The sequence below is a fragment of the Gadus morhua genome, chromosome 21 (genome assembly GCF_902167405.1).
Source record: "Gadus morhua chromosome 21, gadMor3.0, whole genome shotgun sequence".
NCBI classification, from domain to species: Eukaryota; Metazoa; Chordata; class Actinopteri; order Gadiformes; family Gadidae; genus Gadus; species Gadus morhua.
This window is the reverse complement of record NC_044068.1, coordinates 21,716,612-21,741,118: the sequence shown is the minus strand read 5'-3', so window position 1 is coordinate 21,741,118 and position 24,507 is coordinate 21,716,612. Positions and strand designations below refer to the sequence as shown.

The window sequence follows — 24,507 nt, the reverse complement described above, 5'->3', positions numbered from 1 at the left end:
TTGACGCCCCGCACTCATGGGCAAAATCCTCAGTTACAATCCTCAGTTATGCTAATGGTCATGTGTTTGCCCCGCGTGTGATTGGCTGTCAATTATGTTAATTCGAATGTGCCTTTCCCCGGACGTGATTGGCTGCCGCACCGGAGGGCCGAGGATCCGGGAGGATAAAGAACAGCCGAGCTCAACATTCAAGGCGGCTGGCCTCGGAGATGCAGCTTGCCACGTTGGGTCTTGGAACGAGCGTTGTTATATTGAGGCTCTAGTTTGCTGCACGGGAACTGGGCCAGAGTTTTGTTTAGGGGTTATCGTACACGGACTTGCAGTTATACTTTGTTATACACACTAGACGTAGGGGTGCTGTTCCACCCTTGTATTTTGTGAGCTTCTTCTTGGTTGTATTCGTTTCTTTGATTTGGACAGCACCCAACGGTCCTTTTCCTTTTGTAGTTTTGCCTCCTATGTTTGTTAAATTGATTATCACTGGCACTGGGCTAAATAAACGCTTTCAGTTAAACCAACCACATCTGGTTTTATGTTGCCACCCCTTCCCCTAGCAGGGGGACGTAACAGTTGTGAAACAGACAATCTTCTCTTTTGGTATTTTCCAAGCCTGGAGAATACTGTTGATCATTTCTAAAATGTGGGCGTGGGTGTGGTATTCCGGGAAATACATTGTTTCCAAGCAGTGGGACATCAGCTTCCAATCCGGGGAGATGTAGTGGATGGTTAAACTGATGTAGGGGTTCTGCTCGTCAACAGGTCTCCCTCAGACACCTTTTTCTGAACAGTCGCACGCACCTTTTCAGACATCTGGGAAATCTCTGAATCAGAAAAGTAAACCCGAGATGGCAGCTTGTAGCGTGGGGCCGTCTTCTGCATCAAATCCTTAAATCCAGACTTTTCAACCACTTGGAAAAGCATGTCCTTTGCAATAGAAAATGCCACTGCATCATCTAATTCCTTCGCCTCTTTTGATTTGGGAGCATATTTTGCTCCCTTGGCAAAGGATTATTTTATATTAGGCTGGTTGCTTGATGGCGCACTTGAAGGACTATCAAATCTTTTTTTATTGAACACAGTTTTTATCTCAATACATTCTGACTTAATTAAATAAAAAAAGAATTACAATATTTGTATTTGTTAATTATTCTCAAAATGTATGTTTTTACTGTGCACTCTTCTCACCCCTCCCTCCCTCTCACTATCGGAGGTGGGAAACGGCACCTAAGTGTGACCTAGTAATGATTCCACATTTGTGCGCAACATGCCGGTAGTACACAAGCTAACGTAAAGTTATGGTGAACATATTAAGGATCATTGGACATATTTATATCATCTGTCAAGGATGTTCGCCAACCTTACCGTGGATTTGACGATATTGGCATGGTCTTGTGGATGTTTCTCACGGAGATGATGTGCCATGTTGGACGTGTTTGCCGCTATCCTAAAGATAGCCGAAAAATTCCCTCACTGCCGACCTGGTCCGTTTTGGTGGCCTAAATAGCGGAGATGCGTCATCTCCTTCTGCAATTTCTTGTTCGCCTGGATTCATAATTACTGACCCGTGATGAACCACTTTCTGCTCCAACAGGTACGCTAGTTTCAATCGCTATTCTTTCTCTTTTTATCTGCTAGCGTTTTCTCTTCTTGGATGCTGTGTGCATAATGTTGTTGTAATGGACAGTGCAACACTGAGCTGGTTAGTGTTTACAAACAAAGGTCCACGTGAGAGGGGACCGTTGATTTTCAAGTTAGGAGTCATATTTCAGTGGTGTTGTGTCCATGCTTTATTATTTTGTGTGGTGTGGGCCGCCTGGGCATACCGTGTTAAGTTGAGCGCAACGTTTTAATGACAATGTCGCTCACCATACTCCCCACAATGACAGTGCGCATTTACCATGCAATCTCGCGGCCATACCGCGACACGGTATTACATGAAAAAATGTACGGATGACATTCGTGGCCTTTCATATCGCGATATACCGTTTTACGGTATATCATTACATCCCTACTGGCGAAACTCAGCTATTTCTCCCTTTCCCCTCATCTGACAAAGCCCTGATAGCAACACACATATCTGAATGTCTGGCAGACGTCAGCACTTGGACAACTGCCCATCACCTGAGGCTTAACCTCAACAAGACTGAGCTCCTCCTAATGCCAGGGAAAGATTGCCCACACATGGACTTACTGGTCACCGTTGAGAAAATCACTGTATCTTCTTCCAACTGCCAGAAACCTCGGTGTGGTACTGGACAATCAGTTATGCTGCACCGCAAACATCACTGCGGTGGCTCAATCCTGCAGATTTGCACTTTACAACATCCCTTGCTTTAATAGCAGTTGTGGGATGCTTACTTAAAAGACAAGGGCAGAGACTACTGCGAGGTGAAGTGAACCTGAGGGTATGTAGAGAGGGCAGCGTGGGACGTGGACTACAGAGACTGCCCAAAAACAGGATCCAACAACATTTTCTAATGAATTACGGTATCATTTTAGTTAAGTTAACAAAGTGGAATAGTTTACAATGGTCAACATCATAGAAGATATATACTCACACCTAAAAATACGATTTTGGGTTCAGTGGCTCTGGAAATAAAAATCCAAGTAAAATAAATGCACGGTCAAACTCTACTATCCATTTCAACTATCTCATGTCCTACTGCCTCTTTTCCAGTTGCTTTGAAAGTTTTGTAAATGTGCCATGTTTCCTTGCCCTTTGTGTCTCCAGATCCCCGCCTAGTTCAGGTTAATACTATATATCATTCTAGCCCCCCGGGGTCGACGTGGTTCACCTGCAGCTTCTTGTCCCGGTAGAGCAGCTTGCGGCCCGTCTCGTTCAGCTCCAGCCAGTCGATTCTAGAGTCATGGTTGAGGGTTCCAAGGTTGTATCCTCCAGATAAGTCCACTGGGAGAAAGAGAGAGACTTTTAGAGAGAATGATATCTGGGTAGCAGGGTTCGAACTCATGCTACAAAGAAGACAGATATCCATCATGCGCATTGTGGGGGGGCACAATAATTACTAGCACCCTGTTATTATTTACAATGATAAAAAACAGATTTTGCCCTGACTCGGTCCTCTCTGGACGAGGGAACTGTTACAGGCATGTTCCACTAGTAATGGTACCTGCTGCATCCATACCACCAATTTATGAACAAATCCCTTTATCAATGGCAAGGGATGAAATAAAATCAGTCAGGGCATATATGCATTTGCTGTATCCATGGAATCATTAAAGGGATTATTCACCGATTCATAACCAGAGTTCTATCATTATAAAATCGCTATTGAGATATATTAAAAAAAAAAATCCCACAGACTAACCCAGTCGTCCCTTAGCACAGCTTTCCTGATCTAAATTTCTCCTGACTTAATGTCAAATGACGCGTTTGACGTCATCTCAATAAAACTTTGCTTGCTAGAAGGGCCGAGGACTACAAAACACTGCTTCCGCAAATTTGTAAGCCAACTAATAAGGAATGAGGGGTAATAAGGTGTAAACACAATGTCCGCCATGTTTCTTCCCCGCTTAGCTCGAGAACTAGACCGACACAAACCTCTGAACATGGCAGAAGCAAATTTGCAATGGGAAACAGCCGATTGGATTTTGAAAATCTATTGCTGGATTCTGACATTCAGGGCTATTTGTACGAGCCAGAATACAGCCAGGAAGAATTGAGACGAATAGAGGAGGAGGCTAATGCGGCTGCAGCTGAACAAGCCTTGCCTGTTGCTGTGGACGAGGAGCCGGATTGCGCTGGAGTGAACTGGTGGTGTACCTGTTTGCTCTGGTCGCCTATAGACACTAACACAGAGTCCCTGTGCTGCAGCGAATTTCAGCTATGCCAGTTTCTTCTAGAATAAATGTCTGAATCTGGCGAGGACGGGGCCATGTGTGTAACCTCTCAGCCAGGCTTTCCGCCTCATCTGAACAGTTGGGTATAGGATACATATTTCCGGACCCAGAAAGTGAACTGTAAACGCCAGCCAAAGCCCGCTGTGAGAAAGAGACGTCTGAGCATAGCATAGAGTAAGTGTTAGATTTTTTTTTACTAACACATTGGGTACAATAGTTTTGAGTCCCGGGGAACGTGACAATGTAGTTATCCGAAAGTAGCAGATCTTATTGTAAAGCATAGGATACGTTACGTTAGCTTGAAGTCTGTGTAATGCTGTATAACCTACTCAAGGCATAATTTATCTTGCTTTGCTAATATTGTTCTCTTTATCTTTCTTAGACAGTATCGCCTTCCTGTGTTGTCCAGACCATCAGAGCTAATTACCAAGCACAAGATGCGCAGTACCGTGGCTACCAGGAGACAGTAGATGCTCAAGATGAGCTGTGACTATTTTGAATCTACTCGCCCTATACGATTTATTTATGTAAATAGTTCATATTTTTCATGAATAAAACTTCAAATTTATGTTAGTTGTTGTGATTTGTTTACTAACCCAAGTGCTGTTATACTAAAGTAGGCCGATTCTCCGGCCAATCTCATGCTCCATCGTACCCTCACTCGCGAACAAGACCCCAAGGTACTTGAACTCCTTCACTTGGGCTAAGGACTCATGTCCTACCCGGAGTAGGCAATCCACCGGTTCCTGATACGAGTCATGGTCTCAGATTTAGCGGTGCTGATCCTCATCCCAGCCGCCTCACACAGGTAGCCAATCCAGTGAGTGCTGAAGGTCTCAGGACGATGATGCCATCAGGACCAAATCATCTGCATAAAGCAGTGATGAGCTCCTTAGACCACCGTACTGCAACCCATCCCCACCCAAAACCCCAAGGGAACAAAACTGACTTGCTGCTGAGAACGCGGACACAGCTCTCACTTTGGGAGGACGGAGATTGTATGGCCCCGAGAAGTGATCCCCTCACCCCATACTCCCCGCAGCACCTCCCAGTTTCTCCAGGTGGACCCGGTCATACGCCTACTCCAGATCCACAAAACACATGTAGGCCGCATGGACATACTCACAGGTCAGACGAACAACCATCAACCTCGAACTCTGCCTCCATCATACATCTCCTTTCCACTGCCACGGGGCCGGGCCGGGGCCGGGTCTAACCCCAGTTCTGTGCATTCCGACTACAATACGCCAGGTGCCCTAAAGCCTAGGGGCTATGTTTGTTTTATTTACTATGATTACTCTATATAATAATATAATAATAATAAGACAATATATATTATAATGTATAATATAATAATAATACAGAATATTCAGAGTCCAAATGTTATGAGTACCAAGTCAAATAGAGCACCATCTCCACTGACTGACAATTCATGATATTGTCGGTTTTTAAATACTTGACTTTTAATACTGAGCAAACTTAATGAGTTTTATCTTAAGTAAGACTTACCAAAATAATTGTAACCAAATTGAAATTAAGTTACCGGTATTCTTTTTTTTTGGAAGTAACAGGATCTGCTGTAGCACATGGAGAGGACGAAAGAAGGGATAGATTGTTCCTTGAGCAGAACCAACAATCTTACAAATAATGGAGACCACAAGCAATTCTGGTGGGCTTCATGGGACAAATTGTGGCTGCAATTGAAAAAGAGCAATAATATGGGATAATGATAATAATAATAATAATAATAATGATGGGAGGGCCAGCCCGCCCATCAGGGGAGGATGCTGCTCCTCCGATTTCCGGCTTCCAAATAAAATAAATATTTATATGTGTGTTTGTGTTTATTCTTCTTGCGTATTGAAATAGCGCATTAATGCAGCCCTGACATCAGCTCCTTCCTGCTGGCCCCGATCAGGTAGAGCTTGTACAGGGGGTTGCAAGGTAACACGTATGTCTGCAATATCTTCGAAAAAGCGGTCACCATCTCCTCCCAAATGTTGTGTAACACACAGCACAATATCAAACGACGGCTCCTCCCCACCACGCCTCTCCAGATGTCTCCATCGTCTCCCAGCAGAACTACGGAGTCCCCTACTGGAGCCCCGTACAGGAGTCCATTCAGGGGCTCCAAGAGGCCGAGTACTCTGAACTGCTGTTCGGTGCATACACACAAACAACAGTTAGAGTTTACCCCCCCCACCACCCTTGAATATCCCCACACCCGTCCGGCGCCTCACGCCCCTGGCACCTCCGCAGAAGAACAGAGTCCAAGCCCTATCCAGGAAGACGGTCCCAGATTGTGTGTAGAGGTAAGCCCCACCAGATCTAACTGATAGCGCTCCACCTCCCTCACAAGCTCCGGTTCCTTTCATCACAGTGAGATGATGTTCCACGTCCCCAGAGCCAGCTTCTGCCGCTCGGGTCTGGTCCGTCGAGACCCCTGACCTTCACTGCCACCCATGTGCCAGCGCAGCCACCCCCAGCGGGTAACACTGCAGGTGGTGGGCCCACGGGACGGATGGGGGGGCTGCCACGTTACGTTCTTCGGGCTGTGCGCGGCCGGGCTCCGACAGGGCCCCGGGCTGCCTCCGGGCCGGGACTCTCCTCCTCTATCTTGGTTGTTCATTGGGGTCTATGTGAACCGCTCTTAGTCTGGCTCCTCACCTGAGAACACTCTGCCCTGGGTGACCCTACCAGGAAAACCAGGCTCTAGACAACACGGCCGCAGGTTCACAGGGACACACAAACCTCTCCCCACGATAGGTCACGCTCCAGGAGAGGCTGGCAGCAATCAATAAATTAAATGCTCTGACAAAAGAAATAAAAAAACATCGCCCTTGGCCTTTAAATAAATCTGACTGTCAGCCTTCTCCCTACAGATGTATACATCTGATCACTAGGTTTAATATGACTGTCAGCCTTCTCCCTACAGATGTATACATCTGATCACTAGGTTTCATTTGGAATGCATAATGGTTCTCAAATGTACAAATGTGATTTAGCATTTAGGACAGTTATCCATTGATCAATGCCATTCCAATGAAAACAAAACATTCACTGCCCAGACCAATGGCACTCTCCTTACCAATGGCAATAGTCTTCAGGTCAATCAGGTATGCAAGCTTCTTGTTATCTTCCACTCCTTTCTGCTTTCTCTCATTCAAACGGACACTGTGAATACACAGATAGACAAACAGAGAGGTAAGGAGAGAGAGAGAGAAAGAGAAAGAGAGAGAGAGAGAGAGAGAGAGAGAGAGAGAGAGAGAGAGAGAGAGAGAGAGAGAGAGAGAGATAGAGACTAGCCTAAATTAAACAGCAGCCAGTGTAGGTAAGTTAATTATGTACAAATAGTTACGTAACTTGGACTCAATTTGAGCATACCGTTTTATTTTCTCTTTACGGCTGTTAAAATTGGTTTCCTGTTTATGATGACAATAGGCATGAACCTCCATCAACAACCCTAGACTATTTGACAATAAATGGACTATATTACCACCTTACTGTATGAGTTGTATTCAATAAATGGACTATATTACTGCCTTACTGCATGAGTTGTATTCAATAAATGGACTATATTGCTGCCTTACTGTATGAGTTGTATTCAATAAATGGACTACATTATTGAGTTACAGTCTGAGTTGTATTCAATAAATGGACTATATTACTGAGTTACAGTCTCGGTTTTCTACAATAAATGACTATATTACTGAGTTAGAGCTAGTTTATAAATAATAGGACTTTAATACCATGTTAACATGTGTGTTTTCTTCAATAACAGGACCTTAATACTATGTAAACAAACATGTCAGCTTTTTTTTAATAATAGTACCGTACTTTAATACTATGTTAACATGTGGGTTTTCTTCAATGATAGTTCTTTAATACTATGTTAACATGTGGGTTTTTTTCAATAATAGGACTTTAATACTATGTAAACAAGTGTCTTCTTCAATAATAGGACCCATGTCAACATGTGGGTTTTCTTGAATAATAGGACTTCAATACTATGTTAACATGTGCGATGTCTTCAATAATAGTACAAAGCTAGCCTTATTTGTTGCTTTGAAAATAATCTCCTTTGGATATCTTGGTTGTTCGATATCTAAATTGTTCAGGAAAGTCATTCTACCGAGATGTGGTACTAGTTGATAAGCTTGTAGTTATGTAATATGTCTTTTGCCAAAATTCTTGACAGGGCTGTGTTATTATGATATGCCACATACAAATATTATTTCTCATCTTCTCCTGACATCATATGGACCAGAAGTGAACGTGTCATGATCTAGTGAATGGTGACACACTATTCTATGTTCAGGCCAAGCTGGTTTGGTGCCATGGTGTTCTCCTCCCACACCAACCTGATGAGATGAGGGTTCATGAACTCTGTCCTGACTGATCCCAGGATCTGGTTGTTTTCATACTCCACCAGGCTGAGTTCCCCTGCGTTAAATATCATGCAAACCTGAAACACAAAAACAACAGGTCAATTGAATAGAAAAACAATGATATCACACACACCTGAAAAACATGTCACTAGAGAGAGGAAAGTAAATAATTATGTTGATGTAAAGAATAAACATCAACAATATTATATTCTATCAATTGAATTCTAATTCCTTTTTAAGTATATTTCAAACACACTGGTGATATAATGCAATAGTACTGCAAGTGTGTTTCGAATGCTAGTAATCATACTTTTCACTGGTGTACTTCAGTACACTTAAAGGTTGTCAAAAGTTGTGCCATTTTAGTATACTATTTACACTTGGAGCAAATTGAAGTATATCTATAGTAGTAGTTAAGGTATACCTTAGTACATTTTGGTATAATTGAATGCGACGAAATTAATACAGAATACAGTTACAGACTAAAAGTGTACTTATTACATCCTTTCAAAAGTATAATATTGTGTGTGTGTGTTTGTGTGTTTGTGTGTGTGTGTGTTTCCGTGTGTGTGTGTGTGTTTCCGTGTGTGTGTGTGTGTTTCCGTGTGTGTGTGTGTTTCCGTGTGTATGCGTTTCCGTGTATGTGTGTCTGTGTTTCCGTGTGTGCGTGTGTGTGTGTTTGTGTGTGTCTGTCTCCTTGTTTGTTTCCGTGTATGTGTGTTTCCGTGTGTGTGTGTGTGTGTTTCTCTGTGTGTGTGTGTGTGTGTGTGTGTTTCCGTGTGTGTGCGTGTGTGTTTCTGTGTATCTGTGTGTGTGTTTCCGTGTGTGTGTGTGTGTTTCCGTGTGTGTTTCTGTGTGTTTTAGTTACCGTTTCATTTTCAAAGAAGAATTTTTCATTCCCCCCGGAGCCTGGCCATGCCACCTGAGCCAGTCAAAACATTCACATTAAATATGAGTGTTTCATATGTACACGCATGTAGGGGAAACAAATATCAGTGTTTCCCCTACATGCATTTGGATTGTAAGCGCCACTGCAAAAAAAAAGTTGGTATAGATGGGAATCACAACAAAATGTGACACTGATTTTGAAACGGCATATTGTAATTTCTGCATCTATTATCTAAATATTTATTAGTAGTAGTACACAGGGAAAAAAAATGAGAATATCACATTGGCAGGTTGATTTACGGTGTGTGCCCCTAAAATGTTCAGTTAGGGGCCACAGTGCTCCTAGTGAAAAAAGTTAAGTTGAAGTTCAAGGCACATTTGCACAATGATCTGGTCTCAGCAGATACCGTGTCTCTGTTGGTTGTTATGTCATATTTGGAGGCTCAATCTGTACATTTTCCCCCAAAAAATCTCACCAGAAGTAACCATTTAAAGGGCTATATTTCAAAATGTTCTTCCGCGGGGCATGCCCCACGGACCCTCCTAATGTTGCTAGGTTACCTACTCACAGCACCACTGCTACAAAAAAATATAGGGGAAACACTGACAGTGCATCCAAACCTTGTGGCAGATATACATGCAAAGAGACAGTTATACAGAACGCCACTTAAGATCGGTCAAAGAGGGGTATAGCAGAGTGGTAGAGGACACTGAGGGGTACAGAGTGGTAGGGGTACACTGAGGGGTACAGAGTGGTAGAAGACACTGAGGGGTACAGAGTGGTAGAGGACACTGAGGGGTACAGAGTGGTAGAGGACACTGAGGGGTACAGAGTGGTAGAGGACACTGAGGGGTACAGAGTGGTAGAGGACACTGAGGGGTACACTGAGGGGTACAGAGTGGTAGAGGACACTGAGGGGTACAGAGTGGTAGAGGACAGTGAGGGGTACACTGAGGGGTACAGAGTGGTAGAGGACACTGAGGGGTACACTGAGGGGTACACTGAGGGGCTGACCTCACTGAGCTTGTTGGTGAGCAGGTCTCCCAGCAGCAGGGTGTCTGACGTGTGAGCCACGAGGTAGCGGTCTGACCCCATGATCTTCACTTCCTCGATCTCATAGCCGTACTGAGACTTGAGAACCACCCGCGTCCCGCTGGACAGGTTCCTCACGATCACCTAGATGGTGTGGTGGGGGGGTGGGGGGGAGACATGGATCTGAATGAGCATGGAAAGTAAGAAGAAAATCTGGGATCACGACATCCTACCGTGTTAGAGCAGGGGCGTTGCTTGGATTTGAGGACATCCTGGGCTCAGCCTGGACCAGGGATTCTTTTTGACTAACAAGCTGGATTCTAAGGCTTTTTCTTCACTCTGGAATAGGGCTGAACGAATTTCAGAACTCAAACTGCAGTGCGATGTAGTAGATTGCGATTTGCAAAATAATTGCTTTTCCTTTCACAATTCAATAGTTAAATAAAGATGTTATAATATAAATTTGTGCATCAATTCATCTCAACACATAGGCCTGTCCTAAAGGAAAGAGCAGTTTATATGTTGACTGCTTCCAATGTTGTGTTGGTCATACTATAGAAGGATTAACTGCTTGTTTACTGAATAATACAGAACATAAGACTTTAAAAAAGAAAAATCGCATAATAAATCGCAATCACAACATTGGTCGAAATAATCGCAATTGGATTATTTCCCCAATCATTCAGACCTAGAGCCGATTCATTTCATATTTGTCCTGTTAACACATTGGACAATGTTTCACACATGTTTCCCTGACTGCCAAACCATGTCCTTGATATTAGGAAAAAACCTGTTGAATGACGATATCAGCGACCTAATAGTGGGAAAAATTGTTTTTAGACCAAGACTAATCTGAAAGAATTCTGACCTATTTCAACAGGCTTTTAAATTTTGCAAGAGTATATCGTCAATCTAACGTTACTGCAGTGAGCCTCAAGTGTGAATGGTAAATCTCCATCAGGCGCTTATGGAACCCAACCTACAGCATCATGATTGGTCGAAACAAATATGAGGCCAAAGAATTTGAGCTTGTCTCTAGTCTGATTTGTAAAGGTGCGAACACACCAAGCGCGTACCTCGCTTACCATGTACGCGCGTAACGCAGCTAAAATGTTGCTTGACCATTTTGTGTCAAAAATGGTCAGATACGCGCGTACACATACGCGCGTAGATGAGACCGCCCAAAACTTCCCCCCCCCAGCCTGTGGCTGCGCTGGATTTAGGAGTCCGAGGAAGGAAACCCAAACGCCGCCGTGTTTGGGTGGATGATAGAGCTTGGATCGGGTTAGATTAAATAATCTCGGATATAAATAACAATAATCGGGTTAAATAACTTCACATGGTGTGTCTGGTGTGTTTCCAGCATTCGTAGTGTTGATCAGCAGAGAAATAGTCCGCCAAGACGTTGAGGTTGCTTAGCAATCAGAGACTCTGTCCATGCAAGTGAACGGAGCGTTCACTCTTCGTCATAACTATCAAACCAAACATCAATCACATTCACCGAGCGAACATTATGAAAGTAAAATGCACATTTCTCGCTAGAAATGTTTCCATAAACGCATTTAATGGCGTAACTATGTTACTATTTCCACCCAGAATAAAGAAAGTTGCCGGCCGTGGCTGCCATGGACATGGCTGCGCTGGAGTCCGAGGTAGGAAACCCAAACGCCGCCGTGTTTGGGTGATAGAGTTTAGATCGGGTTAGATTAAATAATCTCGGATATAAATAACAATAATCGGGTTCAATAACTTCACATGGTGTGTCTGGTGTGTTTCCAGCATTCGTAGTGTTGATCAGCAGATATATAGTCCGCCAAGACGTTGAGGTTGCTTAGTAACCAGAGACTCTGTCCATGCAAGTGAACGGAGCGTTCCCTCTTCGTCATAACTATCAAACCAAACATCCTTCACATTCACCGAGCGAACATTATGAAAGTAAAATGCACATTTCTCGCTAAAAATGTTTCCATAAACGCATTTAATGGCGTAACTATGTTACTATTTCCACCCAGAATAAAGATAGTTGTCGGACGTGGCTGCGCTGGAGTCCGAGCCGAGGTAGGAAACCCAAACGCCGCCGTATTTGGGTGATAGAGTTTAGATCGGGTTAGATTAAATAATCTCTGATATAAATAACAATAATCGGGTTAAATAACTTCACATGGTGTGTCTGGTGTGTTTCCAGCATTCGTAGTGTTGATCAGCAGAGAAATAGTCCGCCAAGACGTTGAGGTTGCTTAGCATCCAGAGACTCTGTCCATGCAAGTGAACGGAGCGTTCCCTCTCCGTCATAACTATCAAAGCAAACATCCTTCACATTCACCGAGCGAACATTATGAAAGTAAAATGCACATTTCTCGCTAAAAATGTTTCCATAAACGCATTTAATGGCGTAACTATGTTACTATTGAGCCGAGGTAGGAAACCCAAACGCCGCCGTGTTTGGGTGATAGAGTTTAGATCGGGTTAGATTAAATAATCTCTTATATAAATAACAATAATCGGGTTAAATAACTTCACATGGTGTGTCTGGTGTGTTTCCAGCATTCGTAGTGTTGATCAGCAGAGAAATAGTCCGCCAAGACGTTGAGGTTGCTTAGCAACCAGAGACTCTGTCCATGCAAGTGAACGGAGCGTTCGCTCTTCGTCATAACTATCTAGGGTTGCCAACCGTCCCGTAAAATACGGAATCGTCCCTTATTTGGCAATTAAATGTTGCGTCCCGTATTGAACCAATACGGGACGCAATTTGTTCCGTATTTCCATAAATGTCCAATACACATGTCTGTCACACACACAAATACTAAATCTAACAATAATGATCAAAACAAAACACAGGGAATACTACGGTCAGCAAAATTGTCGCGGCGGGATCTACGCAAGACCCGCTCCGGTCATCTGTGTGTCTGCGCATGCGTGTGGTGGTCACGGTTGCCTAGCGACAGACACCATACACCGGCGCTGCTCACAAAACCCGCGCCTTTTAAAAATCACCCGATACTCCACCACGTCCTCAAAAGCGTAAACGCTTGCAGAAGTACGGACGTGAGTGGGAAGACGCACATCCTTGACTGGACAGCGTCAGTGGAGATGTTTACAAGGCAAGTTGTCAAATATGTCGGCGAGTGTTTTCAGTGGCGCACGGTGGGCTGTCTGACATCAGACAGCATGCAACAGGAGAGCAACACTGCAGACACGAAAGATCACAGAAGACCCAAGCGTCAGTGTCACAGTTCTTCATACCCCAATCATCTCCTGAGGTTGATACGGTATGGGACATTATGTTGTGATTGATTTCCTATCTGGTTGTGCTTTTGCCAGAACATCGCAGTGCATGGGCAGAGCCTATTTTAGTAAACTGTTGTGGTTTGATTGATTGTTTAGGATGTTGAGTTTTAAAAGTCGAATGAACGACCATTTATTTAATATACAGAAGTATATAAATATTATATATGGCCATTTAAAGAACAAATCATACTAATGGATTATCAGTTAATAAATAAATAAATACATTTGTTAAAAGAAAACCTTTATTCTTTAATATACATACATTTCCTAGATTAAAAATGTTTGTAGAGCTTTCTGTGTATTCTGTGTCACAATTTTTATATTTTTGAGGAATGCAGTTTTCAGTGATCATTACATCAATTATATTATTAGTGTGGATTAACTGTTTGGATGACCTGACTTCTTTTCGAGTGACAAGACAGGCAGCAGACAAATGTTCAATTTGATCAACAATATTGTCATGTCACGCAAAGTTTGTTAATTCTGTTGAGCCAAGTTAATACCACTCATGTCATTCACTTCCTGTTTTATTTTGTAGTTCCCTTTTCCCTCTCGTTTCAGGCACTTGACTTTCTCAACTGTGATTGCCTCCCCGGTCTCTGATTCGTCTCACCTGTGTTCCCCTCCCTCATGTATAAATAGCCCTTGTTTTCCTTTGTCTAATGTCAGTTCGTCTTGCGTCCCTAGCGTATTGTCAAGCCTCAGGATTTGTTAGTTTTTGACACTTGCAGACACTACTGTATTTAACTGTTTTGTATACTCCTAAGCGAGCACCTTTTGGTTATAGTTTTGTATCCTCCATGAGAGCGTTTTTTGTTACCTTTTTCTAGTAAAGCGTTTTGGTTTAAACATACTGCCGTCTTCTGAGTTTTGCTTCTGAGTCCTTGTCCCTGAGTCAAGTCCCGACAGAACGAACTGACCATAAATATGGACTCAGCAGACTCGGAAGTGGTGAAGCTAGCCATGCGAGCCCAGGGTGCTCGTCTACATGAGCACGAGCAACACCTGTCCTCCATTAACCAAGGACTGCGGGTTCTCACCGAGCAACAGGGGAATTTCCAGTCTTCTGTCACCGAACAAGTAAACCTCCTGACAGATCAACTCAGTTTTCTCATTGGACACGTTAAGGCTGATCCCTCAGCTTCACTCCCTGCCATGACGCCTACGCCTGCTTCCGAGAACACTCCTGCTTTGGACCATGCCCGGTTCCCGTCTACTGGACTTCGGCTGGCTGCTCCAGATAAGTTTTCCGGAGACTCAGGGGACTGTAGGCCATTTTTGGTGCTCTGTGACTTACATTTTAAACACAACCCAGCTGCATTTGTGTCCGACCAGGCTAGAATAGCTTTTGTTATGTCCCATTTGACGGGTAGAGCGGCAGCATGGGCAACGGCAGAATGGTCCAGAGACTCAATTGTTTGCCAAACACTCTCCAGGTTCACTGACACCATGAGCCGAGTTTTTGATCACTCCTTCCCAGCTAGGGAGGCGTCCAGGGTGCTAATGCAAATTAAACAGCACAATCGGCCAGTCACAGACTATGCCATTGAATTCAGGACTTTGGCTGCAGACAGTGGGTGGAACGACCCTGCCTTAATTGATGCCTTCATGAATGGACTCACAGACTCCATCAAAGACCAGTTGGCGCCCCTAGAGCTTCCCACCGATCTGGATATAATAATCTCCATGGCCACTCGCATAGACAACCGTCTTCAAGAGAGGCGCAGAGAAAGACTGCGCACTTCTGCTCCCTTTCCCAGGACGGCCTGGACGCCACAGCTCCAGCCTCAACCTTCTCCGGGGAGACCAGCGCTCACTAAGGTTCCTGAGGAGCCCATGCAGTTGGGCAGGGCTAAGGTCACACCCGAGGAGCGACAGCGTCGTAAACATGAGGGTTGCTGCTTCTACTGTGGCCAACCAGACCATCAGTGGTCATCATGCCCAGCAAAAGGGCAGGCTCGCCGGTGAGGAGGAGAGCGCTGGCGAGCCGACCCCCTGTCTTCAACTTCCCTTCTCGTCCCCTGACCCAAGTCCAGGTATCTGCTCATTACAAGACTCTCACTCGGAAGGTGCTGGTAGACTCTGGAGCGGATGTAGATCTCTTGGACTGGGGTATGGTTAAAAGGCTTAGCATTAAGACTGAGATCTTGCCTCGACCCATCACAGCCAGGGCTCTAGATGGTAAAATCTTATTCAATGTCACCCATGTCACAGAACCCATCACACTTACGTTCGCCGATAAACACACAGAAGACATAAGGTTCCATTTATTCAACTCAGCACTGTACCCACTCATATTAGGCTTCCCATGGCTGACCAGACATAACCCCCATATAGACTGGAGATCGGGCAGGGTCAAGGAGTGGGGATTAGGTTGCCGCGAGTTGTGTTTTAGAGACAATACTGGTAAGGTAGACCAGGTTCACGAGACCGACACTAGTCTAACTGTCAATCATGTCCAGACCAAGACTGAACCAATCGAGCATGATTGTGACTCTGACTTCCCAGATTTCACCAAGGTGCCGCCATGTTATCTTGATCTTAAGGAGGCGTTCAACAAGGCTAAGGCCACATCACTTCCCCCACATAGGCCCTATGACTGTGCCATAGACTTGTTCCCGGGGGCTCCCATCCCCAAGGGCAGACTGTACTCTCTTTCAGGCCCTGAGAAGGAGGCCATGACTGAATACATCAAATCCTCGGTGAAGGCTGGGTTGATTCGGCCTTCCTCCTCACCGGCGGGAGCCGGATTCTTCTTTGTAGGGAAGAAAGATGGGTCTCTCAGGCCCTGTATCGACTATGCTCCATTGAATGAAATCACTGTTAAAAACAGGTACCCCCTCCCACTCATCTCCTCTGCTTTTGAACTTTTACAGGACGCCAAAATATTCACTAAGCTAGATCTCCGTAATGCTTACCATTTGGTTCGAATCAGGGAGGGGGACGAATGGAAAACAGGTTTCAACACACCTCATGGACATTATGAGTATCTTGTGATGCCTTTCGGCTTAACTAATGCACCTGGTGTCTTCCAAGCTTTTGTAAATGATGTGCTTAGAGATTATTTGAACAGATTTGTTTTTGTATATGTGGATGACATTTTGATATTTTCCCCTGATGAAGAGGCTCATGTCCAGCACGTCCGACAGGTCCTCCAGAAGCTTCTGGAAAATCAATTGTTTGTGAAAGCTGAGAAATGTGAATTTCATGTGAACACTACCTCATTCCTAGGGTTCATCATCTCAGAGAATAAGGTCCAGATGGACCCTAGCAAGGTCAGTGCTGTGGTCAATTGGTCTACTCCAACCAGCTGCAAAAAGTTGCAACAGTTCTTAGGGTTCGCTAACTTTTACCGGAGGTTTGTTCGAAATTTCGGTGCCATTGCGTCCCCTTTGCATGCTCTCACCTCTTCCAAGGTTCCGTTTGTGTGGAATCCTCAGGCGGAGCGAGCCTTCCAACAGCTGAAGGAAAGGTTCACCACGGCTCCCATACTCACGGTTCCAGACCCGCGACGGCAGTTTGTGGTGGAGGTGGATGCCTCAAATGTCGGCATTGGAGCCATTCTGTCACAGAAGTCGGCCAAGGACAACAAACTCCACCCTTGTGCCTTCTTCTCACGTAAATTGACTCCAGCTGAGAAGAACTACGACATAGGCAACAAGGAACTTTTAGCAGTCAAAGTTGCATTAGAGGAATGGAGGCACTGGTTGGAGGGGGCGGAGCAGCCTTTTTTGGTCTGGACGGACCATAAAAATCTTGAGTACTTAAGGAATGCCAAGAGACTTAACTCTCGCCAGGCCAGGTGGTCCCTCTTTTTCAATCGCTTTAACTTCTCACTTTCTTACAGACCTGGGTCCCAAAATACCAAGCCTGACGCTCTGTCCCGTCTGTATGATCCTGAGCCTGCTGCCAAGGAACCTGAACATATCCTACCACTTAACAGTGTGGTAGGAGGAGTTACATGGCAAATAGAATCAGAGGTGAAGAGTGCTAATGGGGTGAGCCCGGCACCTAGTGGTTGTCCTCAAGACCGGTTGTTTGTCCCAGTGTCCCTCCGTCCACAGGTTATCCACTGGGCTCACACGTCGGTGCTCACCTGTCATCCAGGGGTAAGAAGAACTGTGTTTTTCATTAAGCAGAGGTTCTGGTGGCCGGCCATGGAAAGAGCAGTCAAGGAGTACGTGGGGGCTTGTCCGATCTGTGCACAAAACAAATTCTCTTCCAGAGCACCGATGGGACTGCTTCAGCCTCTCCCTGTCCCACACCGCCCCTGGTCAGATATATCCATGGACTTCGTCACCGGTCTCCCCTACTCGGAAGGTAACACCACTGTGCTGACGGTGGTAGACAGGTTTTCTAAAATGGCTCATTTCATTGCTCTACCCAAGCTCCCCTCAGCCAAAGAAACAGCAGACGTTATGATGAACAATGTTTTCAGGCTCCATGGGTTCCCCAGAGACATTGTATCGGATCGTGGACCGCAGTTTATTTCCAAGTTTTGGAAGGAGTTCTGCCATCTCCTAGGTGCCACCGTCAGTCTCACTTCCGGTTATCATCCTCAGTCTAATGGTCAGACTGAGAGGCTTAACCAGGAGCTGGAGACCTGCCTCCGCTGCTTAGTCTCACAGAACCAGGCCTCCTGGAGTAAGCACCTCACATGGGTAGAATATGCCCACAACACACTTCCTACCTCTGCTACCGGGCTCTCACCCTTTCAGTGTGCTTATGGATATCAGCCTCCGTTGTTTCAAGAGACAGAGGGTGAGGTCACAGTCCCCTCTGCCCATGCCATGGTACGTCGCTGCCACCGCATCTGGGCTGCGGCTCGCAGGGTCCTGCTGCGTAGCGCCACAAGGATGAAGAGTGTTGCAGATCGGCAACGTCGGCCTGCTCCATGCTACAGGCCAGGTCAGAAAGTCTGGCTGGCCACCAAGGACTTGCCTCTCCATGTCATGTCACGTAAGCTAGCTCCCAAGTTTATTGGTCCATTCCCAGTGTCCAATGTGGTTAATCCTGTGTCTGTGAGGTTAAAACTCCCCAGGTCTCTGAAAGTACATCCCACATTCCATGTCAGCAAGGTCAAACCACTCACCGAGAGCACCTTGGTTCCCGCCTCCAAGCCCCCACCCCCACCCCGGATTGTGGATGGCGGTCCAACATACACTGTCAAAAGGCTTTTGGCTGTCCGTAAGAGAGGTCGAGGGAGGCAGTTCCTGGTGGATTGGGAGGGTTATGGCCCAGAGGAGAGGTCTTGGATCCCATCCAGTTTCGTGGTGGATCGATCCTTAATAGAGGACTTTGACAGGCAATATCTTCAGGTGCCTGGGCCGTCAGGAGCCGTCCTTAGAAAGGGGGGTACTGTCATGTCACGCAAAGTTTGTTAATTCTGTTGAGCCAAGTTAATACCACTCATGTCATTCACTTCCTGTTTTATTTTGTAGTTCCCTTTTCCCTCTCGTTTCAGGCACTTGACTTTCTCAACTGTGATTGCCTCCCCGGTCTCTGATTCGTCTCACCTGTGTTCCCCTCCCTCATGTGTAAATAGCCCTTGTTTTCCTTTGTCTAATGTCAGTTCGTCTTGCGTCCCTAGCGTATTGTCAAGCCTCAGGATTTGTTCGTTTTTGACACTTGCAGACACTACTGTATTTAACTGTTTTGTATACTCCTAAGCGAGCACCTTTTGGTTATAGTTTTGTATCCTCCATGAGAGCGTTTTTTGTTACCTTTTTCTAGTAAAGCGTTTTGGTTTAAACATACTGCCGTCTTCTGAGTTTTGCTTCTGAGTCCTTGTCCCTGAGTCAAGTCCCGACAAATATGTCATCCCACTCCTCCTCTCTATATTACCGCAGCTGAGGTGACACAGGTGTACCACACAGTAAGACACAACCTCAGCTACAACAGTGTTGACTGTGCACATAAACTGAATCAAAAGATTCTCCTGGATTCAAAATTTTTTAAAAAAAAATGTATAGGGACAACAATGGCAGAGTCAGTGGTTAAAGATGTCCTTGCTCCAAAGGCAGTGGCTGATGTTCTCAAGGCCCTAACATCAGATAAACCCCTCCCATTTTCCATTCAGACAGATGCATCAAATAAAGGAAACAGGAAGATGTTCCCCCTTGCTGTTCAATACTTCAGTCCAGAATGCGGGGTCACCAACAAAATGCTGGATTTCATTGAAAATGCAGATGAGTCCGCTGCTGGGATTGTAGCTCTCACAGAGCAGTCGCTTGACAAATTTGGCTTATCGTTGGATCATGTGACAGCATTTAGTGCACTGCAGACAACACAAATGTGAATTATGGAATTCACAACTCTGTCTTCACCAACTTGCAGAAGTAACAAAAAGATCTGCTGCAAGGAAACTGCCATGCCCATATTTTGCACAACACAGTGAAGCATGCTCTTGACCAGCTCACTGTAGATGTGGAAAATGTTGTGCTGGAGGTCTATGCCTTCTTTTCCACATCTGCCAAACGAAGAGAATCACTCAAAGAGTTTTGTAGGTTTTATGATGTTGAGTTCCAGGAAATTCTGCAACATGTCACAACCAGGTGGCTCTCCCTTAATCCAGCCATCACCCGGCTAATGCAAACCTGGATTGCACTGAAATCGTACTTCATCAGCCTGGGGGGAGGAGTGTCCTAAACAACTTCGAGCATTGTTAAAGTTCAGTGAGGACTCAACTGAGGAAGATGGAGACATTGTGGAGGTTTACCTTCTTTTCTGCAATAATATCCTCTCTCTCTTTGAGGAAGTTGTAAAGAAGCTGGAGAGTGATGAAACCACCTGTGTTGAGTTATATTCCATCATGGAAAACTTCAAGCAAAAGCTCACACAGAGACGAGATTAACAGTTCTATGGCTACTTAACTAAATTGAAGCTGCAGCGTCTCCGTCCACTTGATGCTGACATGGCAAGGGCAGATTTTAGTGCATTCCTCAACACAGCACTCTCATATGTTGAGAAATGGTTCAACTTTTCGGAACACTACTGGTTGTTCTCACTGCAACCTCTCTCTCTGCACCATGGCACCATGACCTTTACTGACATTGAGAGGGTGACCACCAAGCTCAACCTCATCCATAAAGTCAACATGGATGAACTTTATGATGAATGCTCCACAGCAAAACCCATTCTGAAGAGGCTCAAAGAAGATGCTGAAGATGAATGGAAGTCCAAAGGTGTGGCTGCCAGGTGGGTGGCTCTCTTTCGAGTAGCTGACCTGCCAAACATGTTGTCTATCACCAGACACATCCTGAGCATCCCAGCATCCACTGGATGTGTGGAAAGGATCTTCTCCAGAATGGCCAACAAATGGAGTGACTGCAGGAACAGGTGCTCCACAGAGCTCATGAGAAATGAGCTCCTGATCACTCAACTTTGAGCAGTCCTGTTCAGAGTTTTACAACAGCGCTTTAAAAGACAAAGAGTTACTCAGTGCTGCAAGGAGTAACAAGAAGTACACCTGGAAAAAGAAGTAACAGTTTTGAGGGGAGGAGTAATGTTGAGGGAAGGAGCAATGTTTTGCACTCTTTTTTTACATAAGTTTATAAGTGTTTTTGTTGTTTATTTGTACTGGTTTTTTTTGTAAAAATGTTCAAAGAGAGTCCCTATAGTTATGCACTTAAAAAGTAACATGAAGTTCTCAGTTTATTTAGTTTATATTTTAAAAGTTCATTGCTGCACACGCCACACAAAGAGATTTCATTCAAGATTTAATTGACTGCACTTTATAAAAGAATGTTATGTGGTAATAAAGCATTTCGAGCTTTAAGTATGACTAATTCCTTTCTTGATCAACCCTTTACTAAAAACACCAGCACAAAATAAAACATACCACTGCTGCGGGCGCCCCGCCCCACAGGAGTCGGGCCCGTGGTGGCCGTCCCTTATTTTAATTTCTGAAAGTTGGCAACCCTATAACTATCAAACCAAACATCCTTCACATTCACCGAGCGAACATTATGAAAGTAAAATGCACATTTCTCGCTAAAAATGTTTCCATAAACGCATTTAATAGCGTAACTATGTTACTATTTCCACCCAGAATAAAGAAAGATGTCGGCCGTATGCTTCTGTCCAAGCTCACTACTCTCTGCCAGTGACGTCGGGTCAAGCTCCACGCTGATTGGCTATCGCGGCCAAGCGTCACGCGTTGGAGCGTTGAAAGTTCAGATTTCTGAACTCCGGGCGTTGGCACGTTGGGCGCGTTACTGCGTTTACGTGCGTAATTACGTGCGTCTGACGCGCGTAACGCCCCTAACGCGACGCTTCATCGCATGTAACGCGTCTACGCGCCTATACCAATGGTTCCCTATGCAAAAATGCTGAATTTTGACGCCCCTAACGCGAGTAAAGGCGGCTGCATGCTTCAGCGTTGGTGTTACGTTGTTGCGCAAAATTTACTCAAAGCAATTCATGCTCCCTTTTAGGTTGCGCGTGTGGCGCGTGTTGCCAAGCAATTTACCGCCAGAACAGTAGGTGGAGTAATATGTGGAGTAAAGTTTTTCGTTGAAGACGACCTCGAGAATGACGTCTTTGTCTGTGGGAGTCGTTGGTTTGTTTATGTGCCAAAGTTTGATGATCTCCTTTCGTGAGTCATCCGATATCTTCCCGACTCTCACCAAAACCGGACTTGTCAGGGAGCAGCTGGCAGATTATTTTTTGTCAGATGCTGGCGTGTTTCCCCACCAGTACAATGTACGATTGGGTATGCGCACTGACCAATAAATATATATACATTGGTCAGCATGACTTTTGATTCATTAGTTATGTTACACAAGTTACCTAATTTGGTTTACGTCAAACTCATTAATTCATATCCATATCAAATGTTTATACAACAGCTACTGCCTTGACAGATGAATGAATTATTTAAGTGTAGGCCTATAGCCAAAGGCTTTAAGCTATAGTGCATAATGTCCACATAAATTATATGGTAGGCAGCATTATTAGAGAAAAGGGGTTTATTTATCAAATACAGAAAATAGTCCCACCATACACGCACACATTTTTCATTCACTACACACTCACGCTTTCAAATTTCATTCACTCAAAGAGGCTACTGAACTTATGTTTCACACAGAACATGAACACTTAAGTTTCACATAGAACGTGAACACAAAACATGACGTAATTAATTCAAATTGGCTAACACTAAAACAAATAAGGCCAATAGGCCTAATAGAACGAATATCGGGTGACAAGATCATTAAAATGGCTCACAATCCCGCATCAGCTGTTTGATGTCGCGCATCAAAATAGCACTTTGCCCCTGTGGAAGGGTTCGCATAAAGGGTTCGCATAATTATGTGCCAGATAGGGTGGAAGGTGGCGGTATGAAAACAGGAAATGTGATACTCCAGACAGGAAGTAGTAACCAGACGAGCAGACCAATCACAGCCTTGCAGGCTGCGCGGCTCGCGTAAAAGCTTACGTAAAAAATGACGCAAGTCTAGAAAAATCGCCCGACGCACGCAAGACGTGAGAAGTCGCGCAAGGGGTGCGCAAGGGCCTCTTGCGCTTGCGCTTACGCTTACGTAACTGAGCATAAATCGGCCTTAACGCGTTTGGTGTGGCCGTACCGTAAGACTATAAGAAGCCAACAACGACTGGCCAGTTATTTCCCTTAAGAAGGCCCTTTTCATTCGTTTTTTTCTTACATTCAACAGCTTCTTCTGTTTATTTATAAATATATTTATGATAATGTTGGCATGCTGTATATCCTATGACAGTTGTGTTATATACCTCAAAGATTATGACATTGTGATGAGTCATTATGAAATGTATATCTGTAGGGTTTTTGATTTGATTTGAAAATGTTGTTTCAAATATGCAAGAAACAGGTCATCGAAAAACAGAAACCAAAACAAGGCTCTATTTTTCCTTATTTTTTTCTTAACACATTTGAAAAGGAGTGGGAAGAAGTATACACTTTTTTAATCCCATCCCCTTTCATTAAATCATACAATAATTATAAAATACTACCTGTTCCCTTTACTTAAATTAAACTTGCAATTTATACCTGAAAAACGAATTATATAATATTAAAGTTTCCCACTTGGAAGCACAAAACATATTTTCCAAAGCTAAGAAAATACAGTACATTATATGTAGTATACCTACATATACACCTATACACATATAATTACATATGCACAAATACAAATAATATCATACAGATTGTATATTATATGCATACATATAGTGTTTATATGTTCTGTATATCTGAAGTGTATACATATATATTTTATGATTATCTGTAGTGTATATATGGAATATCTGTAGTGCATATATGATGGACCATTATATCCACATTAATAAAATACACTGTAAACAACAATTCATGTTAGAAACTAAATATCTTCAACTTTGAAAACTAAGGGATTACTTTGAGAACATTTTCTAAGTCTATCCAGCTGGATGTACCTGGCTCGGACCGACGTAAGTCATCTCAAACTTGTTCTTGTAGATACTCCTCCTCAGACAGCAGTCAAACTGCTCCACGCCCCCACACAACGTTCCCTGTCACAAATACACACAAGGAAGTTTAACTTCTAATGGAAATAAAATGAAAATAAATAAACGCAGAGACGGAGAGAGATCAAGAGAGAAAACTCATCAACAGATTATTCCACTGGACTGAAAGGATCAGCATCTGTTTTTAATCATAAACTGCACTTCTGCTTAATACAATAAGTATATACGTATATACAGTATATGTACTTGTTACATTATCTACAAGCGTCTCTTTAATTGAAACGTCACGCCAATCAGGGTTTATTCAATTGATTTGAGACAGAAAGACAGAGTGCGAGAGGAGAGTGAGAGAGCAGAGTGAGAGAGGAGAGTGAGAGGAGAGTGAGAGAGCAGAGTGAGAGAGCAGAGTGAGAGAGGAGAGTGAGAGGAGAGTGAGAGAGCAGGGTGAGAGAGAAGAGTGAGAGAGCAGAGTGAGAGAGGAGAGTGAGAGAGCAGAGTGAGAGAGCAGAGTGAGAGCAGAGTGAGAGAGCAGAGTGAGAGAGGAGAGTGAGAGGAGAGTGAGAGAGCAGA

At 44.3% G+C, this 24,507-nt stretch overlaps 1 protein-coding gene across 2 annotated transcripts in view; it reads right to left on the bottom strand.

Moving 5' to 3' along the window:
* ift172 (intraflagellar transport 172) overlaps window positions 1-24,507 on the bottom strand; it is a 98,284-nt gene that overhangs the window by 70,436 nt on the left and 3,341 nt on the right. For both annotated transcript variants that reach the window (XM_030344742.1, XM_030344741.1), the window contains exons 10-15: window positions 23,887-23,982; window positions 10,150-10,311; window positions 9,115-9,168; window positions 8,220-8,323; window positions 6,947-7,032; window positions 2,796-2,908 (exon numbers count right to left, since the gene is read on the bottom strand). In XM_030344742.1, the coding sequence (XP_030200602.1) occupies window positions 2,796-2,908; window positions 6,947-7,032; window positions 8,220-8,323; window positions 9,115-9,168; window positions 10,150-10,311; window positions 23,887-23,982 (615 nt within the window). The remainder of the gene's footprint in view (window positions 1-2,795; window positions 2,909-6,946; window positions 7,033-8,219; window positions 8,324-9,114; window positions 9,169-10,149; window positions 10,312-23,886; window positions 23,983-24,507) is intronic.